This window comes from Poecilia formosa, unplaced genomic scaffold, assembly GCF_000485575.1.
Source record: "Poecilia formosa unplaced genomic scaffold, Poecilia_formosa-5.1.2 Scaffold272, whole genome shotgun sequence".
NCBI classification, from domain to species: Eukaryota; Metazoa; Chordata; class Actinopteri; order Cyprinodontiformes; family Poeciliidae; genus Poecilia; species Poecilia formosa.
In genome coordinates this window covers 372,112-396,233 of record NW_006800211.1, presented here as the reverse complement: position 1 = coordinate 396,233, position 24,122 = coordinate 372,112, and the positions used below count along the sequence as shown (strand labels likewise).

The 24,122-nt window shown below is 44.4% G+C and overlaps 2 protein-coding genes across 2 annotated transcripts in view; both read left to right on the top strand.

Moving 5' to 3' along the window:
- LOC103151154 (SH3 and multiple ankyrin repeat domains protein 2) overlaps positions 1–24,122 on the top strand; it is a 166,012-nt gene that overhangs the window by 95,486 nt on the left and 46,404 nt on the right. The gene's annotated exons all lie outside the window — the stretch shown is intronic.
- On the top strand, positions 16,190–22,922 carry LOC103151153 (SH3 and multiple ankyrin repeat domains protein 2-like). The gene is made up of 2 exons (XM_016681183.1): positions 16,190–18,791; positions 22,634–22,922. The coding sequence occupies exons 1-2, from the start codon at positions 18,620–18,622 to the stop codon at positions 22,867–22,869; spliced, it is 408 nt and encodes a 135-aa protein (XP_016536669.1). The 5' UTR covers positions 16,190–18,619; the 3' UTR covers positions 22,870–22,922.

Here is a 24,122-nt window from a genome sequence, read left to right as displayed (position 1 = left end):
GCCGTTTATTTCTCTGTTTCTACCGCAGCTGTGGATTAATTTGGCATCTGAGCAGCTGCTGATCGTCTGTTTCAGAGACACGCAGGAGTTGTGTTTAAGGTCTGCTCTCTGGGAATGTGCATGCTGCTGATAAGGACAAACACACGGATCAGCAGGAACGATGCTTCTCTCAGTGGCAGTGAGTTGAGATGACAGAAAAAACGTGACGCAGTTTAAGACGTGTGTCAGCTGACGTCTAAACCGGCTGGAGAAAATGGATCCGGATGATTTATTTGTGCTACTGGAAGCCGCTTCTGTCACTGTTGGATTCTCCTTAAAGCTCAGAAAAAGATGACCTACTGGGTGGTAATTATAAAGCAGAACATTATTACCAATGTAGGTCTGTAACCTAATCACTCCTCGCCTATCAGGGTTAGATATCAGGGACATTTGAAGCTGCGGCTCTGCTCAGCTTTTGCTGGCCCACTTACAGAAACGAGGCAATTAGTGACAGTGTTCGCCACCTTACAGCATCTCATTTCTCTCCTATTGGAATAAAAAACAAGAAAATCCTTCACATTTTCTGTCCTCCTGAGCCAAAACACTAAAAGCACATTGGACGATGCTCTGCTGCATTAAACATTTAGGCTCATTATTTACACCAACCTTTTAACTGGATAGTTTGAAGCAGAAAGCTGCGGAAAGAAGAAAAACTGGGTTTGCGTGATAAATCGCAGTAACATCGTTATCAGACGATGTTGGCATTGTTAACATATCGTATCAAAACCACTAAAACTGGACCAATATTAACAACCGATGTTTATTTCCAGTTGGCTGGTCATGGACAGTCTGCTAGCTAAAAAGTTAGATCAATGCTAACCATTAATCAGCATTAAGTGGGTTTTCACTCTGGTGAAGTTTGTGCCGAATCGTCACCTGAGGTTGGATTTACTTGGCTTTGTGTAAAATCTGTTAAATTCTGATCAGTCTGGGAATAAAAGCAGTTTAACGCTGAGATCTTGTCGTGTCGAGCTCCGTCAGAAACTCCCATAATTCCCTTCTGTTTTTCTTCCTGTCTTTGTTTTTGCCCCCCGCCTCGCCCGGCCGCCGCCCACACATGACAGCCTCTCTGCGGCGTTCCCTCCGCTCCCACTCAACATGTCACACGGCCTCATGTGAGCCCGCAGCCCCGCTTTCTCTCTGCTCCCCGCTCCATCCACCCATCGCTGACAGCTGTCAGTAACCCCTCTGGGCGCCATGGCAACCGCCTCCCAGCTCGCTGTGGTGAGAAATGAGACGTGTCCTCCGTGTCAGGACGGGCCGGAGGTTTGGCTGTTTCTGCTCGATGTGACTCATAAAGATCTCGCTGTTAATATTCTGTGATTTCACCAGAGACGGCCGCGCTCTGCGCCGCGTCGCCTCGCTGCTTCTGCGGCGCAGAACTTCATTAAGAAATCACGGTGTGAAGAAATTCTGCTGTTCTATTGCAGAGCAAACCCAATTACAGCACGGAGCAGATTTCCTCTGCGACTTTGATGCGATTATGAAATTCGCCTGATTTGATTTGATTGGGTCATAAAGCAATATGCAGACGACACGTTCGCTCAGAACACGGAAAACACAATCAGCAACGACGCAGAGCCTGGAAATTATAATCTCAGATTAAAAATCTGACTTCAGGACAGAAACAGGAGACGGTTAAACTTTACAGGAAGAAATGATGCAGAGGGACCCGTCAGAGTCCAGCTGTGTTCGGTTTGCCCAGATGTTCCCTGAAGGTTTGTTGGTTAGGTTAGACAGAGAAGCAGCCAGGGAAACTCTGGAGGAGCTGCAGAGATCCACAGCTCAGGTGTTGACAGAAAATGTCACAAACCCACAAATCTGACTTTTATGGAAGATTCATAAGATTAAAAGCATCATCAGGAGAACTTCCGAATAAAGGAGAGACAGTCATTTCTAATGATTTGTGTTTTCACTGCGTTCAGAACCACCAGCTCAGTTCAGTTCGTCTCTTTGGAGCCAATGTTAGTCTGGATTAACTGGAGTTAATCTAAACTAGGGAGAAATAATCGCCTGCTGCCTGAACGTATTCACACCGCTGTGAGGAGGAAATAGTGTCTTTTACACTTCTGTCTAATTATGAGGATTTTAAATCTTCCAAATGTTTCCGCTGAGGCAAAGAGGATTAAACGCGATAATCAGATATTTTAACTATTTGTTTCAACTGGTTAAAATCGAAACGCTTTAGATTCATTTAGTCCTTTAAACGAGTGTGACAGCTCATCAGATAAATCAGAAATTTGCTGAAAAAGTCCAGTTGTTCATCAAAACTCCGCATGTCAGCATCAGGTCGAGGTGCTTACTTTGACTAGGCCATGATTCTTTTCTTTTTCAGCCGTAGAGCTGCTGTGTGTGGATCATGTTGTTGGACAGACTCAGACTCAGTCATACAGGTTTTCTGATAAATAAAACAAGCCCACATCACCAGCCCTCCTCCACCGTGTTCGGCTGTTAGCATCAGGATTTTTACAGATTTTCTTTTTGTTTTTTGGTTGAACTAACTGAAAACGGAGCTGCAGGTCCAGAATATTTGCTGGTTTTTGTTGAGTGCAGCAGCCGAGATGCAGACTGACAGTAAAGACCAGGCTGCAGCTGCTGCTCAAGTCTGTTCATCATCTTTAATATAACTGTTGACATAACAATACGCTGCCCAATGCCAGATTATTACAGGTCATGTGTGGGTCATATTATGGGATTACAGCAAAAACATGAGGATTACATAATCTCTACACCAGCAGGAGGGGGTTGGTGTAATGTTTGATGAAAAAACTAATTCTGTGTAATTTAGCTTAATCTGAAACTGAATCTTTGGTAAAATTAAGAGTTTTATCAGGACACAGACATATGTCAGAAAATCCAGAAACTTTATTGTGTTGAGTTTTGTTTCGGAAACATTCAGGAAAACTATTTTCGGTGCATTTTTTACCTTCAGTAGCTGCTGGTTGGTTGATGGGGAATTACTAAAGATTGTTTTGTGGATCTTGTGAAGATTAAAGTTCTGGGAGGCGTTGTGTGGAGGATTATGGTGAAAGTCTGTGATCAGCTCGGCTCGCTCCTGCTGCACTTTGGGTTTCTGATCCTGTTCTGGTTCTCATGGACCGGATCTGAGGGCAGAGCTGATCAGAGTGGGGATGTGGTTCTGCTGCATGGAGGAGGAATAATCAGCTTCATCCGCATCTGAATAAAGATGGTAAAAGAATAAGGCAGTATGAACATTTCTGTGTTTTAAGGTTTTTTTAATCCATCTCTGTAGTTTTAGTTCAGTTCATTAAACATTGTGAAGTCAGCTGAGTTTAAAAATAAAAAACTGTTTTGGTGATGCTGAAATCCAGAACTTAGCAGTCATCAGTTAGCGGTTCTGTTAGCAGTTCAGTTAGCAGTTCAGTTAGCGGTTCTGTTAGCAGTTCAGTTAGCGGTTCTGTTAGCAGTTCAGTTAGCGGTTCTGTTAGCAGTTCAGTTAGCAGTTAACAGTTCTGTTAGCAGTTCAGTTAGCGGTTCTCTTAGCAGTTCAGTTAGCGGTTCTGTTAGCAGTTCAGTTAGCGGTTCAGTTAGCAGTTCTGTTAGCAGTTAGCACCTGTCAGCCGCAGCAGGTGGCGTCATGAGTGCAGGTGTCCCATCATGGTCTCACTGGATCCACCCTGAGGAAACACCTGCACCTCCCTGACTGACCCGGTGCTCTGACTCTCTGTCTCCTCCAAACTTCTAATTTTACCGGTGATCATGTCTGAAGCGTCCGCTGCTCTTCTGCCCTCTGGTGGCCGTTGTAGACATGTCAGCTGTTGGCAAATAAAATAATTTATCTTCCCATCATTGACCTGCCAGACGCAGTATTAGTGGCAGGCTGGGATTTAGTTTTAATTTACGAGAATAAAACAAAAGTCATATTATCAGAATAGAACATTAAAAATCATGAGAATGAAATTGTAATAATACAACAATATAGTTGTAACAATATGAAAAGGAATAAAGTTGTAATAACACAAAAATACTCACAATACTTCAAGAATAGTAGTATTATTGCCATGAAGTAATAATAATATGAGAATAATCAACTTACCAGAATAAAGTGCTAATAACAAAAAAGTTGAAGTTACACGAGAATGTCATAATAATACAAAAATAAAGTATACTAATATGAGAATAAAAATCTACGTGATAGATGAACTGGTCATGTCAGATCTTTATAACTCCATCAAGGCTGTTTTCTTATGAAAATCCCTTTATTCTGCTAATATCTTATTCTGGTAATGCAGACCTGCCTGTGGAACTCAAACTGGTTCAGTAAACTGGACCATTTACTGTTCTGACTTTGCTCGCCGTGTTTCTCCTTGTGTGTTGAACCTTTTATCTGAAATCATAAGCAGAGCGGAGATCTGCAGCAGCGTGTTGTTTTGGCCTTCAAGCCCAACACTCCTCACAGCTCCGTGTCACTTCCTGTGCTCAGTGCAGAGCTGGCCTCTCGGTGGTAGGCGCTATTTCCAGCCGCTCGGAGTGCGGCTGCAGCTTTGTCCGTGGCTTTCCCTGGGAAAATGTGTGAGCAGTCTCAGTAGGTTCTGAATGGGGTTAGCTCTCCAAAGGCCCGCAAACATTTGAGGAGGAGTGGAGTCTGCAGGACAAGGTGACCCACTTACTGCAAACAGTCCCTCCCTCCCGCTCTCCAGCTTCCGCTTTTATTCTCCTAGTTTTCCTTCCTGCTCCTCTCCTCTCCTCTCCTCTCCTCTCCTCTCCTCTTTGCACAGCATCACTCAGACGCTTTGAGCTCAGAAACAGCTTTTAGAATAAAATATTTGCTCCTTTCTGACTGGAATACGGCCGAGTCACACACAGCTTCAGCTGATTATCACGGTCATATTGAGGCCATGTTTTGCTTCGGTGTTGTTATGAATACTAACCACTAAGTGGCGCTATGACACCATGGTATCCTGCTGTATATGAATGAAGAAGTGTTTTAAAAACGTTTTAAATGTAAACGTCGATCCTTGGATCTGTTGCTGTCCCGGTTCTGACCCACAGCAGCTCTGTGGGTCAGAACCGGTTCTGATTCTGTGAGATGACAAAACCAAGCAAATAAAAACTGACTCAGAGATTCTGGTTTTTTATCTTCACAGGGTCTGCACACATTTTGGCTCTCAGTGTTTCTCCTTTAAAGATCATTTCTTTTAAACCCTACTTAGGTTTATTTATGATTTCATATAAATGAACAAACATGCAAAACATAAACAAGTCAACATCTGACAAAGAGTTACTTTTAAACCTCAATCACCTCGAACTCCTGTAAAAAATAAAAGAAATAAACATCTTGCTAAGTGTTTATTAGATGCATCTAGATACATTTAATAAGGCTCACACATTTTCAAACTAAATTTTTAGACAATAATTACAGTAATAACAGTATTTTTTTCCAGTGGAAAACTGGTGTTTGACGGTTTTGGCCCGTGTCTTTTAGTCCCGACCTTTTGACCCCCGTCCTGACCTTTTGACCCCCGTCCTGACCTTTTGACCCCCGTCCTGACCTGTTTGTGCCTCCTCTCTCAGCCCCAGCGGTCACGGCGAGGCGCCCGGCCCCAGGAGGAAGCTGTACAGCGCCGTTCCAGGCAGACACTTCGTGGTGGTTCGCTCTTACTCCGCCCAGGCTGAGGGAGAAATCAACCTCTACAAAGGCGACAGGGTCAAAGGTCAGTCAGCTTCTGGGAGATAGACTTTACCCAGCCCTGAAAATGTATGAAAATCTGAGCTAATATTCCAAAGTTGCATCCAGAAAAACACAGATTTTAAGATTTTTCCTTTTGCTTTGAATTGTGTTTTCTGGATCAGAGATTTCTAGATGTCTTTGTTTTAAGGAAATGTGAAATATTACGGGGTGTAGAAAAGCAAAGTAAATTGTAAGAACCAGACTTACGATCTTCAGCATGGCTGAGGAAACTTCAGACAGGATAAGCAGGAAAACACAATTTCAGAAATCTTGGAGACTTAATGAGATCAGAAAAAGACGCTGTTGGAAAAGAACAATATGAGTTTAGAAATAAATATCCGTCTGGAATTATAAAGGACTTTTAAATTTAGTTCTCACAGCTTCTAAACTTGAGACACATTTGATAGTTTTGGATGCAGGATAAAGATGTGACTTTATTCCTCTGAAGGTTGCAGAGAGAAGCTGACTGAAGACAGAGTTAATCCTTAAAAACAGGAAAAATAAGGAACAAAAATATGTGTAGAGACAAAAGATATGAGGGTACGTTTGTTATTTAATGCCAGTTACAGGAAAGTCTGAGGACTTTGCAGAGACGAGCATGCAGAGATTCACAGTATGAGAGATGAATCTTATCTGGAAGAGGCTCCACTAAGACCTGGTTCTGCTAAGCCAAAGGATGAAGATTTCCATCCATGCATTAAGATTTAAAAAAGATGGACGTCTTTCAGCTTTATTTAAACTCTTTCTGCCAGATTAACCTTTGACCTTTAAAGACTCAGCGTCGTGACTGAGTCTCATGTTTCTGTTAGACGGTGAAGAATCAGAGTAATGAAGTTAATGTCAGGAAAACAGAGGCTGTTCATTATTCATGTCTGCTGTGGCATGAAGTTAAATAAAATTAGAAAATTATTTTAATTTTGGTTATTTAATGATTTATTTGACCTGTTGGTTTTTCCATAATGAAATAATTATTCGTCATAAAACTGACACACAGACATAAACGGGTGTAACTACATGTCCACCGCGCTTTTCTCAGCCTTGTTTAAACCGTTAGCATGTGGTAATGTTTTTTCCGAGCCGTCTTTAAACACACCATGATTGAACGCTGACGTGCTGCAGAGCAGAGCAGCATGCTGTGTCAGAATCATCTTCATAAAGAGCAACAAAAGGCAAAAAACTGTCATTTTCCTCCAATCTGTTGAGTGACGCTGGTCCACGCAGATAATGTTAGCTAATGTTAGCTAAGTGATGGCTAGTTAATCCATGCTAATGTATCCTGTCAGGCTTCCTAGCAGTAATACTAATGCTGTTGTTACATGTCTTGCTCGCAGTGAAACAGTAAAATCAGCCATGCTGATGGTGATATTGTATGTTATAGCATGTTGTACTATCGATACATGATGGGTCGCATCATGTGTCGATAGCACAATAGCACAATGCTAAAGTGCTGAATTCAGCACTTTAGCATTGGCTTCTGCTTGGTGTTAGCACAGCTAACGTTAGCAGTGCTGACCACTGCTGCTGATGTATCTGATTACCTTTATCAACCTTCCAGAACTCTCAGGTCTTCTGGTTCTGGTTCTGCTCTGCATCCCCAGAACCAGAACCGCATATGGAGAAGAAGCATTCAGCTTCTATTTACCATGAATCTGGAACAAACTTCCATAAAAACAGCTGAAACTGAGCTCCTGTAAACACAGGTCAAATCCCACCTGGTTCAAGTTGCTTTTCATTAACAGTAACTGGAACATTGACCATCAAACCTGAAGATTTTGATGGTGGCATTTGACAATATGTGATGATACTGTGAAAAAAGGGGAAATAGACTCGACTTAACTTTAACCTCCTTGCTGAAACTTCATATTTTGAACTTTACTGTTTGAATGAAGTTTTTAATTTTTAAGTTTCTTTTTTCCTCCCAGTTCTGAGCATCGGAGAGGGGGGATTCTGGGAGGGCAGCGCCCGCGGCCAGGTGGGCTGGTTTCCGGCCGACTGCGTGGAGGAAGTCCCGGCCAAGGCCACCGAGGAAAGGACCTGTGAGTAGCATCGGCTGTGTTGGTTCCACTTCAGAACCATCATTCAGATTTTTCTCTGTAAATTTCTGTTCATAAATGAGCTGAACGTTTTCATGAGTGGGAATGAAAGCGGTAACTCCTGACCCGCTGATGCATGGACCCCACCAGACGCCTGAAGGCACCAAGATGTTAGCAGCAGATGCTAACCCTGGAAGTGTGAGGGGGGGCGCCAAGAGTTGGACCCGTTCCCGAAACTCGATTTCCTGGCGATGTGGAGGATTTAGAGGCCAAATAAAAATCCTCAAGCTGTTTGTTTTTCTACTCGGAGTGTGATCGGTGTGTGACAGGGAGCTTCATGCTGCTAGCTGAGGCCACAACCTTCAGGAAATGAAAAAGTGGCCCAGCGTTTCCCGGCAGAACATTCTCCCTGCTCCACATCAGGTCGTTTCCTGACTAATCTCCACTTTGGTGTTTTTCTGGAACGTTCCTTTAAAATTTTTTGCACCAACTTCTGTCTCTCAGAGAGATTTACGCCCGAGCTGGAGTTAAACACTCAGAACTCATTTGTGAACGTTAACTTGCTAATCAGACATCTTAAGACTTAATTAGATCCCATGAAAGCGTTTTGGTGTGTGGCGGCACGTGGCCCGTGTTTCAGCTGCATGTGTGTCCTCCTCTGTCTTCCCGTGTCCCCCAGGCTGCCGTGTGCCGAGCTTAGCGCCACATTGCCCTGCTAACTCAGCTGTGCTCTTATTTCCTATGGGTGCTAGCTAATGAACATATCACTTCACGCTCCGTCCCCCTAAACGTTCCCCCGTCCTTACGTCCGCTTTGTGCTGTAAATCTACAGGAGACGTTTGAGACGTCTTCTGTCTCTCTGCCTGTTTTTCATCTGTTTTCCTGCTTTGTTTAATTATTGAGATTAGCACAAGGCGGACATCCATCAGCTCTCTGGTCTAACTCTTCCCCCGGGGAGCGCCAGCCATGTTCCGGGGCGGCTCTTGTTCTCTGGCTGTTTGCCTTCGTCTGTGTGGCTCACTTTAAAGTTTAACCCAAGGCCGTTGGCGCGGGAAAGCCTCCCTCATGCGGCGCCGCGTCCAAGCTGCCCCCGGGTCTGCCTGCAAAGAAAAGCCTGTCAGAAATGGGAGCACAGTATGGCGTCCTGCAGAGAGCCATTCAGAGGCGGCTTCAGTCGAAACCACGGGTCAACTGTGTGTGTGTGTGTGTGTGTGTGTGTGTGTTGTGCTGCCACATGCAGCAGTAAAGCAGTTGATCGAGGATAATATAGATGGATGATTGTGATTTTCTATAAATTCAGATAAATTCATCTTTTACTGCCGCATCATAATCTAATAATAAAAATCCACGGCTTCTCTTCAACATGGGAAACACAAGAGAACATGCTCCATAGCAACCATTATACAGCACAATAAAACCTTGTGTCCTACCATCACAAACATAAACTGGAACAACAGGATTTCTTCCTTTGTTGCTTTATGTCAAGCCATATAATAGAAAAATAAAATCTTATTATACATACAGTAAGAACAAGGTTTGGTTGTCTGAGGAACAAGTTGCTGCAACAAACATTCCAAGTGGTTTTCATGTGAAGAACACCTGATGTCCACTGTCAGGTACAGTGGAGGACGTGTGATGCTGTGGGACGGATTCCCCTCTGGTAGGTTGGTTGGTGTGCACAGTAAAACCAGGACGTTCTTCGTAAAATCTGCTCATCGTTGGGTTTTTCAGGAAAACAAAGATCCGACGGTTTGTCGTTTTCAAACGGTTTGGTTTTCAGGACATCAGAGCCAACATGGCGGCAGCCTGTGGATGAACCGGAGAAGGCCTGAGGCGGTCGGATCGTTCTGACTTCCTTCAGATCCGATCCTGAGAACAAACCTCGTCTGTCTTCGTTCTTCCAGCTCTTTCCCGTTTTGGAACGTTTTTCCTCTGGGATTTGAGTGTTGCTATAAATCTGCACAGGCAGCAGGATCTCCCAGCAGCGGACCGACCCGGACAACCTCCAACAGCGACCCGACCCGATCCGACTCTGGACCCGCAGAGTCACAGAGCGGAGGGAGAAACATACCAATCTGACCGGTTAATGGCGGCTTCACTCGCTACGCTAGCTTCAGATAATCCAGGGAAACAAGCTGATTGCAGAAGAAATATTTAAACATTTAAAGCTGCCTGTGAGTCGCGTAATTATTCAATGCCTACATCATCATTTATTCATCAGGACTGGAGAAACGAAGTCCCTTTGTGCTCCATCTGTAGGGAAGAGTTGGCGTGATAGTGAGAGCTGCGCTGATGGAAACGGCAGCTCCGTCTAAATCCATGATGTTTCCAGTTTAATATGTTTAATGTTCCTGCAGTTTTTATTTTTACCTCCGTCTTTTCCTCCCGCCCTCTCTCACAGAAATTCACACACGCTGATTTAAGTTAAAGGCGTTTAGCCTCTAATCCGTCTAATTGAATAGAAGTGATGCAGGCGGATTAAGGCCCGTTTACACACGCTGCGGTTGGACCTCGGCTCGATTCAGAGGTCTGGAAACACGCAGAAGAAGAAGAAGAACTCAGTTTAACATCAGGTTATCGATCAACCTGGATCAGAAACAGCAGATTTACGTTCATCAGTTTAATCTATTAGATTATTTCAGAGCGGCAGCCACCGGAGGCAGTCTGGCATCCGGAGGAAACGTTTCCTCTCTGGAGGAGAGGACTGGACCTGCGGACTGGACTCCAAAGGAAAGAGAGAATATTTCTCCAGTTTGGACTGAACTGAACTCTGCTGAATTGTTTGTAACAGATGAACTGTTTTGGAAATCTGAGATGATCTTTTCTAAAACCCAAAGCAAGAACAAATCCACTGGCTTCGCAGCAGAAACGAACAACGATCCCAGTTCAGACCCGACTCTGGGAAAAGTTTGTGTTCTTCCAGTCAATGTTTCATCATTTTGGCAGGAATATCAACATCCATCATCCCTGGTTTAAACTGCATCATGTGAGGTTTCTGAGGAAGGTTTGCACAAACAAAACCTTAAAAAAAAAAACATTTTAGCTAGAAATGTTTCTAACATCAACATGAGAAAACTCAGTGTGGGACTGAACTGATGGTCCATTTTACATGAACAGATTTTTATTATTTTAACTCAAATGCAAAATGTATATTTTTTGTACAGTTTTGGCCCCGACTGTGTTGTTCATTCACCATATTGCCTTTTTTGAGTTTGTGTGCTTCAGTTAATTAATGAAAGACTAAGTTAGTTGATTATTTCCATAATTGATTCATCTGATTAATCGTTTCAGCTCCAGATCTGAGCTTTTGAGGCGTTTCTGGAAGCTTTAAACTTTTTTCTCACTTGTTTATTTTCATGTTGGGCTTTTGGATGGTTTATCATTTTAGCCAGCCTCTCTCTGCAGCAAACACTATTTATTTGACATGTATGGACCCCAGTCAGATCCAGTTTACGTCTCGTTCCAGAGGTCAGATGAAATATTTCTCGGTGAGTCGGTCCAAAGTCCGTTCCTGCAGAATGTTTCTGTTTCCTGGAGTTTTCATGGTTTTGTCTGTAGTGACAGCTTCCTGAACGCCGTCTGACCCTCTGAGCCTCCACTCTGACATGAAGATGTTTGGGAACTGAAACTTTTTCAGCCTCGTTTTGTTCTCCATTCACCTGCACAAACCAGCGTAAGGCCAAACCAGAGTTTTTGGCCTTCAGCGTTTCTGATCTACGTTACGCTGAGGTTGGCGTCCATTTTGGCTTCATGTTCTCACCTCATCCTGAAGGAGGCGGATCGTCTGGTTCCTTCTTGGAGCTGCTGCAGCTGCAACCAGAACTGACGCACCATCAAACATCTGAAACATCTGCATATGAAACAATCTAAGCTACAAAGATGGCGACCGGCACCCGACGTTAGCTTGATTGCTTTTTAAACCTAAATTTCAGCACCACATCCATGGAACTAAAAAACAAAACCTGCTACTGTAATTCTGTTACAGATGTGCAGCAGCTGCAGCACATCCCGCTGCGCACATGCACGCACACACACACACACACACACGTGCGCGCTGCTCTAATTTCCCCTTCTCATTCTCACGTCTTTCCCCGGAGCTCAAAGCCACGATGAAACTGAAATAGGCAGGAAAACAGGGGTTAAAATGGGCCTGGAAGGAACCCAGAGCAGAATCAGTCATACGCACGCGCACACACACACACACACACACACACACAGCTGACAGGACGGTGATACAACCACAGACGGAGCAGACGCACATGTTTTCACACAAATGTGAGTACTCTGTGTTCTGGTGAGACACATGGCTGCTGCGTCCCTATTGATCTGTGACCATAGAAACCAGCTGACCGTTGCTATGGACCACCGCGTTGCCGGAGACGACACGTCCCCTCCGCGCTCCTCATCACCAACATCGAGCGTTTCTTTCCTCTCGGTAAAACAGAAAGAGAAAAGCTGGTAATCCTGTCTGATCCGACCCGATCGGACCCGAAATGTAACCAGGAAGAGGAGGAAGGCCTTCCTGCAGCGATGACCTCAGGCGCCGTCTCTGTGAACTAGTGACAGCTGGTGTGACAGAAGAGGGAGGAAGATTAGGGGAGGAGATGAAGATTAATCTGACAAACCAACGAGAATCCGACTGACGACGTTGTTTACACAAACATCATGACGTCAAAGTGTTAAGTTTGTTTTAACAGAAAACCAGATGGAGAAAAAAAACAGCATCTTCATGTTCCACCTGCTGCCTGAAGGGGGCACCACTGAGGACCAGCTGCCTCCATGTCAGTCTGCTGCTTCCTCTTCCTCTGGCCTGATGCACCAACCGGGTCAGCTCCAACCCTCAGACAACCTTCAGCTCTGGGTTTACATCCACAGGTCAGGATCCGTGATGGGGTCAAGAGGTCAAGCTGGCCGCCATACCACACACACGGAGCGAACACGTCTGGATCCAACGGCACCATGTTTCACCACGGACCTGATTCTCCGCCAGCACCACGAGAACCTGAAACCACCAGCATGTTGCTGCAGAACGTCTGGATTTCTGTTCCATCTTTGATCAGAAAGAGTTTATGAAACTAGATTTACCTTTTGATATTTCTGTAACCAACATGAGTTTGTGGCAAAATTGTTTCACAGACGATGGATGGATGGATGGATGGATGGATGGATGCGTTGGATGGATGGATGCGTTGGATGGATGGTTGCGTTGGATGGATGGTTGCGTTGGATGACTGGAGTCTCAGTCGTGTCTCCAGACCCGGTCCAGTTCTGAAACCGTCTTTTGGTTTTGGTTCTGTAGTTCTAGACCAACTCTTTGCTCATCGGCGTAAAACCTGCTAGCGTGTTGCTACTTCCTGCTTACTGCAGGCGTTTCCAGATGTTTCCTGTAAGCAGACAGGAAGTGGACTGTGGTTCTGATGTGGTTCTGCTGGGCTCTTTCTCAGATTCCCGAGCGGACCGGGCCGACAGACGGAAACTCTTCAGACATTACACCGTGGGCTCGTACGACAGCTTCGACGCCTCCAGGTGAGCCTGAACGTTTCGTCCTTTGTGCCACCGATTCATCTCCGTCTGCCTTCATTCACGTTTTCTGTCCTGAGAAAAAGGAAAATTGGTTGAATTGTCGGCTCTGACCGAGTTCTCTGAGTGAACGGTTTGCTGTGATGGCTCCTGACGCCGACACCCAGTGGTGCTGAGGTCTGCTCTCCTCTGCTGTCAGGTCCGCTTTAATACGAGCTTCAGCGGGAACGAAGATGGATGTGTTCTCCTCCGGGTCGCAGCAGAAATCGAGTCTAATCCCGGCTCCGCTTTGAACTAATTCTGTTTAAAAGAATCAGTCAGTTTGGTGAATCTCTGCAGCATGTTAATGGGCTGAGTGGAAGGTTCTGATCCGGTCCCAGAGAACTCCGATCTCTTTCTTTAAACATCTAATCTATAAATTTTGTTTCTGCAAACGCTACCGAGGAGCAGACATGATTTTCTAACTTTATACAGACAAATGGACCCACTGATTCAGATCTAGTAAAGTCTGATGAAGCCTATGTTATTACAAATACAGTTAAATTGAACTGATCGTAATTTCAGCAATCCCTCCTGAGAAACATGGCGACAGTGGGATGATGTGGTGCCCTGTTGTTTAAACAGAAAGAGTCCTCCATTAGAACCAGGACCGGTTCTAACCGGTTCTGGCCCGCTCAGAGTGAGTGGTTCTCTTCAGAAAACTCTTTTAGGATGCGGCTAATGCTAAATTTCCAACTAGTTCCACCAACCTGGTGTTCAGCTTATTCTAACTCGTAAAGTTGATTTCAACATGTGTTGTAACATAGTATGTCGCCCTCAAACGGCTCAAATTTGTAATTACACTTCGACATGTACAGTCATGCTTCAGGAAGTGATTCTTCAGACCTGACCTTTCGCTCATGGTTTCCGTTTCATAGTTGCTGATTTTTCTAACTGACCACAGCAGGGCTCTGGTCATAAAGCAGACTGGTCACTTAGCGCTTAGCATTAGCCATCACTAAGTAACATGTTGGTGTAGCGTTAGCAAAACAAATGTTTCTGATTGGTGCTTAATGGTTAGCGTGACTGATGTTTTAGCTAGCTGAAAAGAAACTGAACCACTGGAAAAAGTTACAAGTTAAATTCATAAACTGATTTGGACTAAAATAAAGGAATTACAGGTGTGAAAACTTACACTTATTTTCTTCTAGAGGTGATCTGAAAGCAGAATCCAGAACCGTTTCTGGACCAAGACCAATTCAATGGAAACTCCAAAAACTTCTCAGGAAAAAAAAAAACTCTTTAAATTCCAGTTTTAGTCACTGCAAACAGGTTTTTCTAACAAAAACAAAAGTGTCAGTGCAGATGTTTTTTAACCTTTATGGAGTGATTTCATCATTTTGATCTATTTATATAGCTTGGCTCTAAAGGCCTTTAAAGGGCCGTTAGACCCAGAGAAATGATTTAGATGATGCGGTAACAGGGCGTTTCCTTGTTACTCTGCTGGATGTGCGTTGGCAGGACTCCGAGTCCGGAGCTCCGACTCTTCCATGTGGGTCAAGGTGAAGCGTGTCTGCCATAACTGAAGCTGCTCAGCCAAAGGCAGAACGTGACGCAGACTCCAGGTCCTGCAACATTCCAGGTCCAAAGGTTTCAGGGGTTTTTCCTTGAAGGAGCAAACATCCCTAATGGTTGTTATTTTCTTTCTCAGACGTTGCTCAGGTTTTTTCCTTCTTTTTATGGAACACTGTGGTCCTCCTGTCAAGCCTTTCTTTCCTCTTTAAAGATGTATGTGTGTGTTTTTTAGCTGCCAGTGGGGAAGGAAGGAGGAATTTATCTTCTTCAGTGTGTGTGTGTGTGTGTGTGTGTGTGTGTGTGTGGGTGGGCAGGCAGCAGGTCGCACACAGATGAAACCAGACCTGCAAGTAGACCCGATCGATCACTGACAGCAGCCCCGTAATCCTGACTAATGCACTTGAAGACGAGAACTGGGCGCTTTGTGCTGAAACTCTGCAGGTTAGAAGACAGAGAGGGAGAGGAGACGTCTTCATCAGGACGCGTCCATGTTTACATGCTTACTGTGATGTTTAGCGGGCGACAGAAGCTGCCATCATGTGTTCCTTGGTAGAGGAAACCAGGCACTCAAACACAGACATCCAAACTTAATCAAATGTTTCAACGTGTTTCATTTTTCTTTGGCCTTGTCCACATGTAGCCGAGTCTTTATAAAAACCAATATCCCCGCACATCGTTTTATAAAATAATACTGTACACGTGGCTGTGTAAAACCAGTTTATTAATTTATTTTTAATTGTTTCATTCTTTGTAAAACATGATGATCTCTAACTGAACCTCTTAGTTTACATTCAGACGTTTGTTTGCCAGGATTCCTTTCCAGCCTCCTGACCTAAAGATAATTAAAAATCTTTGAACAAGTTCATAAAAAGAGCAGCTCAGCAAAAGCCATCATCAGCAGTTCAAGCTCTTTGCAGCAGGCATAAAAACTTGAAAGTCAGGATATTCCCAAAGGGAAGTGCAGGTTGTCTAAAACTTTGTTGGAAGTAGGAAAACGGGACTAATTTCATTTTCAGTGTTGCAGGAGAAACGAGTTTTCCCATGAACTCTCTCTCTCCGAGCGTTTGATGCTTATTGATGCAGGAACTCTCCCAGTTTGCAGAATGTTGCTGCGCTGCTGGCTGGACTCCAGATGTGAACCTCCATCCGCGCTGCATTAGCTCCCTGAGCGGTCCAGGATAAAACGCTGATGATGGTGGCGGCGTTGCTCAGTCACCAGGCACAAATGGATGCAGCCGGCGGGAAGGAAACCGCCACTGAGAGTACTCTGCAGAACGCCATTAACGGGTCACAATGAAAGGCTGATTTTCAGGCTTTTTCTCCCGTGCTGGTGATGTAAGGAGGGAACCGAATAACTCACCTCTGGATCTCCAGATTCCTGATGTGGAGGGATGAAAATCTGACCATGCAGCTCAGAGAGCCGCTATAAATACCCTGCAGACTCCCACGGTGGAGCTCACAATGAGAGGCTTCACATTTCCTCCCATGCATGCTGCACGCTCAGCTCTATTTGCAGCCTGCTGGCCCTCCCCGCTCGCTGCTGAACAACATGACACGTTGGATCAGCTTTCAGGCTGCTGGCCTGATACAGAGGCCAGATTTCAGATTAACACAGAGTGTGTGAATGTGTGTGTGAGGGAATGCTGTGAGGTAACCTTCGGTGTATCAGCATCGCTGGCCTCCTTCCTCTCTACACAGATTGCGTTGCTAAGGGAACAGTTGCTAGGATGGCGGTCGCCGCTCTTTCTCCTTCTTCGTTCCTCTGTCTCTGTCTTTTCTCCCTCTTATCCCACGTGTCTGTTCACTGTAATCCTGATATAAGATGAATGAGCCGCCCTTGCAGCAGTCGCCCCAAGTCATAAAAGCAAACTTGACCTTTGGTTCGGACGTCTCAGAGCCCAAATGCAGCATTTTTTCCTGCATGTGTGTTCCAGAAACAGCTTGTTAGCAGGAGGGAGGTTAGAAGGAAATGAAGTGAGAGAATTCAGAGAAAGGATGTGAGGCGCGGCAGCGTAGAGCTGAGTCAGACCTATTGGGCTCCCTGAGCTGCTCTGGAGAAGCTGCTGCTTCATCACCTCATGGAGGATTCCTCATAAACACAGCTGCAGCTGCAACAGCGGAGGCTCCAGCGCCACAGCTGCTGCTCACACACAGCGCATGAACACACAGGCATGTTTGTGTCTTCTGGTGTGCCACACAAACCGATGATTACGGTTTTATCTGCTCTGTCGCTGATGATAAAAGGACTTAAAGGATTTGTTAGCAAGCAAAGATTTAAACTGAAGCTTTTGAGGATGCAAACATCCCAAAAACTCCTGAATTACAGTTTATACTCTGTTGGAAGTGAAGCTAATTATCAGCATTTTACAGATGCATCTCAAAAAATGAAAATGTCATTAAAAAATGTATTTACCTCAGTAATTTATTTGGAAAAAGTCAAAGTATAAAGATTGATTACATTCAGAGCAACAAAATTCAAATGTGCTTCTTAAGTAAATAAGGTGAAAATATCAGATTAAAATGCAGAAATATATCCATATTTGTATTCACTCCTTCTGCATGACATGCAGTAATGCAGCATGTCATGGAGGCCGACGTTGCTTAAGGTGAATAGGAATTGCTTCACGTTCCTCTCAATGCTGCAACTTTCGCAACAATTTCCTCCTTCCACTCAACTTTCTGTTAATGTGCCTGTATAAAGTACTTTGTGAACAGCCAGCTTGTTTAAGGCTTACTGTCCTTACAGAACATGTTTGTGATCTCTGAATTAATGTCAAGACAGAACCTGTGATCTGACATTTCTGCATTAAAAGTCCATTTTGTTCATGTGATGTAATATCATAACTTCCTCTGTTTCATTTTGCTGTAAGTCATAATAATCACAAGTCAGTGTTAGCAGTTTTACAATTGATTTGCTAAAATAAATGAACTTTTTAATGATTTTCTAATTTTGTTAGTAATTTTACTTATTAACTTCCGATGGGAAGGACGTGGGTCATAGATGGTCAGATCCCTGGGGAACTCCAGATGTGATAGAAATGGTTTTAACTGTTGAGGATTCGAAATTATAATAGTAATAAAAAAAATTTAAACTATTTTCAACCCTCTTTGTTTCCTGTAGGATTTTCAGATTTTTGTGTCCTAGTTAAAGGCTGTAATGTAAACAAACTGATCCGCAGCTTTATTCTCAGTCATCTGCTCAGACAGGCAGAGACACTTTTTAAGAAGTCGGTAAATGACTGTGCTGTCACCCACCCACTCCCACTCCGCTTATCTCTCCGCCGAGTCTGTTGCTGTGGTTTCTCATTGCGGAGCTCTCCAACCGAGAGACGCCGCTCCACGCCGCTTCTCCTCCGCCGCCCTCCCTCCCTCCCTGCCCGCCTTCCCGTCGAGCCGCAGCCTTCCTCCCCGCCTCACCATGAGCCGCTGAGCCGCCTTCAACCTCCAGACTCATGTCGCGTCTCCTCGAAGGCGCCGCACTGCCGCACCGCCGCTCGGCTCCTCCGCAGCAGCGGCAGGAGCGGCAGCGGTAACCGCGCGGCAGATTCCGCTCCAGACGCAGCGGCTGCAGCCATCGCCGTCGTTTCTTCTTCACTTTATTTTATTTTTTATTTTTATCTTGTGGCTCGTCTTTTTTCCCGGAGATGCTGTCGCAGGGCTGCCGGGGCCGCGGCCGCTCGGGCTGCTAGAGCCAGAGGAGGAGGAGGCGGTGGTGGTGTGGGGTGGGGGCGCCCTGCCCTGCCCTGCCCTGCCCCGGCCGGACTAGCTCTCCTCCAGCAGCATGAACCTCCACTCGGGCAGGGCGTCCGTGGCTATGCTGCGGATGATGGGCTGTGCTAACGGGCGCTCTGCTCGGCATCTGCTCCACAGTGACTGCGTGGTGGATGAGAAGACGGTGGTGCTCCAGAAGAAGGAGAATGAGGGCTTCGGCTTCGTCCTGCGCGGGGCCAAAGGTAGGAGACTCACTCATTTATGGCTGCTTTTGTCAAGGATTCATTTCTGTGCATGTTTGTTTGAGACAGATTTAGTTAAATGCCGAATTCTATTTATACCAACAAATAACTTGTTGGCACAGCTGCTGTGTGCGTTGAAATCCAGATTATGACCCTAATTCTGTGCATGTCGGGCTGTTTATGCATTAGAATAGAAACAGCTTGAATGCGGCGCTGCACATCAGCTGGATGTGTTGACATGTGTGTCAGAGACGGCTGGATGTTTCTGACCCTCCAGAGCTGCGTGACATTAGAGCGTAACGTTAAACTCCTCCGGACTCTGACATCAGCAGCAACATTTACACCTGACCTGCACGTATCTGCATGTCGGTCTGTTTTACGGCAGAACGCATTAAATAAAAACGTCATAAGCCTCAGTTTGTGTCCGTAAATAACTTTACAGCACCGTGAAAGTGACCCGCAGAATTCATCTGTATGTGGCTGTGCGTCAGGGCTGCACTTTAAACAATTTCATCTGAAAGAGTTGGAACTTCCAACGATTAGCTTTTAAAAGCTAATCTCGGGCAATTTTACGGCTGGAAGCCGTGATGAATCGATTATTGAAATAATCGTAATCGGTTCATCATTAACCGGAGCACACAGACTCCAGAAAGGCCATTTACTGAAAGATCAACACAATCAAAGCAGTACTGAAGATAAAGCTGTACAAAAATATAAGCATTTTGCATTGAAAACAAAAATCTCATTCGTCTTTAGGTCTGTTCTACACAGAGCTCCTCAAGTTTCAGTTTTAGCTTCAAGTTCTGTAAATAAAATCTCCCGTTAAGCACATTTTTAGTGCTTGAGTAGATTATGTTAATCCACAGTTCATGTATTCTTTTACCTGCAGATGTTACAAATGATAAAACATTCACTAAAGGAATGTTATTTTTATTTCCTTATCTTAAAAATAATTTATTTATTTGTATGTTTTAAATTTATTTCTAATATTGTATAAGACTTGAGTGAGTGAATGAAAAATATGCAGAATATTCCACTTTTAATCTGATTAAATGTCAAAATAATTGATAGAGTGATCGATTGATTGTTAGCGGATTGTTCTGACCCAAGATCACAAACCAATGCTCGTATTAACCCAGTTCATCTTTAGTGCATCATCTTCCGGTAAAATCAATCTTGGAACAATTGGAGCACAAGAAGGAGATGCATGCGATGCTGCAGCATCATCATCGCATGCTTGGCTGTCACGTTTCAGCTGCTATGCTTTCAAACTGCTGGTCAGTCGGATATTTACTCATTAAACTGATTCTCTCTGTCTTTTATGCATGCGGCTGGTCTTGATCAACATGCTGAAGTAGTGAATCACTGTGCAGATATTAGCTAACTACTTTTCAGTTTCACTGTTTTGTGAAGCTATGCAGCATTATGTGGTGTAAATCTGCCACTTCAGACCAACCAAACTAGGAGTACAGCATGTTATCGGCATCAGCACCGGTTGATGTTAGGAATTTGTACCTGTGTCAGTCTGCTAATTAAAACTGGGTCGTATTAACAACATGTTTTTATGTCGGTAAAAATACAGATTTTTCAGTAAAAATCTGTAAAAATTGACATTTTTATGTTGAAAGGGGATGTGGTCGTGTGGTATTTGTTTGGTCATGTGACCATGTGATTGGTGGGTTTTTGACTAAAGTAAGGAAGCAATGTCATCGTCTGGTCAGTTGGGAGATATAGATAATATATCGGATATCGATATCGGCCCAGATTTTCAGATGGGTGAGTTCCTAAACGAGAACCACCATCCATGTGGCGCTGAAGCAAAACTCCATGACATCAGCACAGAGGAGGACTGCTGGCATGCAGCTCCTCCGGACACGTTTGACACGTCCCTGTCCTCCGTCCCCGTCCTCTCAGCCCCCTCCCACCTCCTCAGTGCTTGTTGTGATACGAGAGGCACATCCAGGCGGGTTGAGGCTCCAGCAGGCTGTGAGAGGGGCTCTAAAAATAGCTGGTTGGAGCAGCTGCTGCTGCTGCTGCTGCTGCTGCTGCTGCTGCTGCTGCTGCTGCTGCTGCATCGGTTTCTACGACGATTCTCGCCGTGTCATAATCCACGTTGCGTTCCACTACCGTGCGGCGCCGTTCGATTGGTCGCCGCCGCCTCTTTGATTCTGTCGAGAGGCTGTGTTTTTTTTGTTGTTGTTGATGTTTCTGTGTTTTAGCAGACAAAGAGAGATTTGCTCAGTAAAACCAGAGGAATGTTCCAGACTGTGTGACACACACTGACTCCCACCCTGGAGCAGCGGAGCCGGCCCCACTTACTGGGCCGGGGCCGAACACACAAACATGCCCTGATGCTGGAGCTGTCACATAGGCTCACATCCTCTTCCTCGCTCTGCATTACTACTCTCCTCTCTCTCTGTTTCTCACTCTCCCTCTCTCTCCAACACACACATCCACACACACACACACACACACGCAGAAACATCACAACTGTGTTAAGAAGCTCCCATGAGATCTTGGGATGCGCTCGCGGTGTGTGTCTCCCAGTAAGACGGTGAGTTATAGGAAGTGTCACTTGTCACCACTGGTTTCTCCCAGCCGCAGGATTCTGTAACCTCCCCGAGAGCGGGCGAGCGAAGGGGGGAGAGGGAGGGCTGGGTCGGGCCGGTTCCATCCAGCAGGATGGATGGTGTTACTGTACTCACATCAGGACTACTGGCCTCTTAAAGTGACTTCTTTCCTCTTCTGGAAGCGGCAGGATTGAGAGTTTAGCTGAGTTCTGGTTTGGAGTTTGATGAAGCTGAGACAGATGTCCAGAGACGTTGGACGTTGGGCGTCCAGATGTTCAGATTGAGTCGTTTACGAAGCCACGGCTGGTCGGCTTGAGCGCCACGTTGTACAGAAATCAGACCAACAGTTTCACCTGGTGCTTAACAGTTCTTCAGTTTGTAAATTCTCTGGTTTTATTCAAACATAGACGGCTGATTATCAGGTTTTGGTTTTTTTTAGCATTTTATTGTTTTACTTCATTAACTCAGTAATAAATATGAATAGTTCATGTAACATGCAAAAGAAATACTGAATGAAAAACAGTTCAGCAGAACTTTGGACCAATCGAATCGTCTTTAGATGACTTTTCCTGAACATTCCTCTCAGTCCTGTTAGGAGACAGAAGCAACAGGAAGGATCTGCTTCCACTTTCTCTACCAAATACAGAGGAGAAAAGCAGCTCCTGATATGTTTAATCTGACTGAAAATCTCCATTAATGGGATGAAATAAACCAAATAAATCGGTGTTGGTTTCCAGATTTATCGACACACACTGAACGACCTTCCTGCGTCCTTTAGGTTCGTCCTGCTCCAGATGCATCTAAAAGCTGCAGGATGGCAGCTCTGCTGTTTGGTAACAGTTTTTACCAGAACCAGCAGAGCCAAAAAATAGAAAGTTGAAACTGTTATTCATGCAGGTCCTGAATTAAAATAATGCTGAAAAAAATTGTCATTAAATTTTCTCTAACTTGGAGGAATCCTGACCTCCTGCAAACAGGCTGATCCTGGAAGGCTGGAAGACCTAAAACCTTTAAATCAGATTTATTAGCAGAATATTTACAGCAGCAGAAATTAGATCTAATCTGTCTGAAGTTTAATCTGTAATCTGCTGGATTTTAAATAAAACCTCAATTTATGGGAATGAAAATCTCTAATCTTATTGAAACACATTTAAACTAAGTTCAATTACCTGGTTGCCGTAGAAACAAGTGAATCTAGTCGTTTCACATATCCAGACTTCACCGTAGTTCAGGCTGACCTCTGACCTTGACCTCTGTCCCTTTGTGCTGCAGCCGACACGCCCATCGAGGAGTTCACGCCCACGCCGGCCTTCCCGGCGCTGCAGTACCTGGAGTCGGTGGATGAGGGCGGTGTGGCCTGGCAGGCGGGGCTCCGGACGGGTGACTTCCTCATCGAGGTAGGAGCTTCCACAACCAGCTTCCTGGTTACGTCTTCTGCAGGAAAACGGATGGATTTGAATCCTCGCGGTGTCGTAAGCTTCCTGAAGACGAACTTTAGAAGCTCCTGAGCCTTTTGCTTCCGGTCTGTTAAACTGGTCTCTTTAGACAGAGGAGAATAATCTGCTGGCAGGTTCTCCTGCCTGTAGAAATGTGGGATTGTTCAGAGGTTTAGCAAAGTTTTTTCCTTTTTGTTCCAGTTTTGGTTTTTTTTTTTTTTTGTAGTGTTGTTTGCAGCTGGCTGTTGGAGGCCACAGTTAGCAAAGTTAGCATTATCAATGTAAACATCAGTTTATTTAGGAGAAGCTGCATCTACTCAGATTTCTCCACAACCAGCACATTAATGAAGCTGAAAACTTTCAAAGACTGTTCCTCTGTGGTGGGTAAACTGGTATTAAACATGGATACATTTTTATGTATTACTAGTTAAATAAATAAAATGAGAAACAAGTCACTCTTTAATCATGATGATGATCCCATGTGGTCAAAGGTTGACAGATCACTAGCTGTGTTTCCATCAAAGATTTTTTTTAAATTCGCATTTTGAACTAATGAAAAGGTTTGATAGAAATTCAAAATAACTTCCTCAATTTCACAAAAACATTTTTTTACTCTCACTTGAGGTTGTATTGGGCTTTTCTGAAAAAGGCTAAAGTGTAGATGGAAACATATTTGCAGAATAAATCCTGATGTAGCAAAGGCTCCGTCCGCTGGCGCCTTACCAGAGGCACGGCGCTCAGAAAGTCCAAACCTCTGAGCAGGTCTGACGCCATTTCTCTGAGGTCCATGCTAGTTTTCAATTTTTGCTTCTGGTTTATTATTCATGCGAAGCGTTAATGTCTGATGAAATTACGATTCTGATTTTTTTTTTCCTAAATCACTGTCAGATGTTGTTGCTGTGAAAATCCTCAATAAAACTGAGAAATGTTGTTGGATTTGTAATTAGTCACTTTTCTGGGGAAAAGAAATTGCTAGAGTGGTTGGAAAAGTTTCTAAATGTAGCAACAAAGATGCTAAGTTGTCACCATGCTCTGCCAGTCTCTGCTGATCTTCTGACCTTATGACCTTTATGAAGGCCAATCAGCAACATGGAAAATGAATGATGCTCTGGGATTGGCTGCTTTGCAAATGGTCAAGCATGTCAAGTAGCGTTATGCTAACGCATTTCAGCTTCCTTTCTAATATTTTAGATCTGCTCTGCAAAAAGAATTATTGAATACTGAACAGCTGATTGATTGATTGATTGATTGATTGATTGATTGATTGATTGATTGATTGATTGATTGATTGATGTCATGCTCCATGATGGAGTAAATCTGACTTC

Excerpts from the sequence above, each read along its gene's own strand:
- LOC103151153 (XM_016681183.1), top strand. The coding sequence starts at position 18,620 with ATGAACCTCCACTCGGGCAGGGCGTCCGTGGCTATGCTGCGGATGATG. Across the intron at positions 18,792-22,633 it reads CGTCCTGCGCGGGGCCAAAG|CCGACACGCCCATCGAGGAG; the intron begins GTAGGAGACTCA and ends TTTGTGCTGCAG.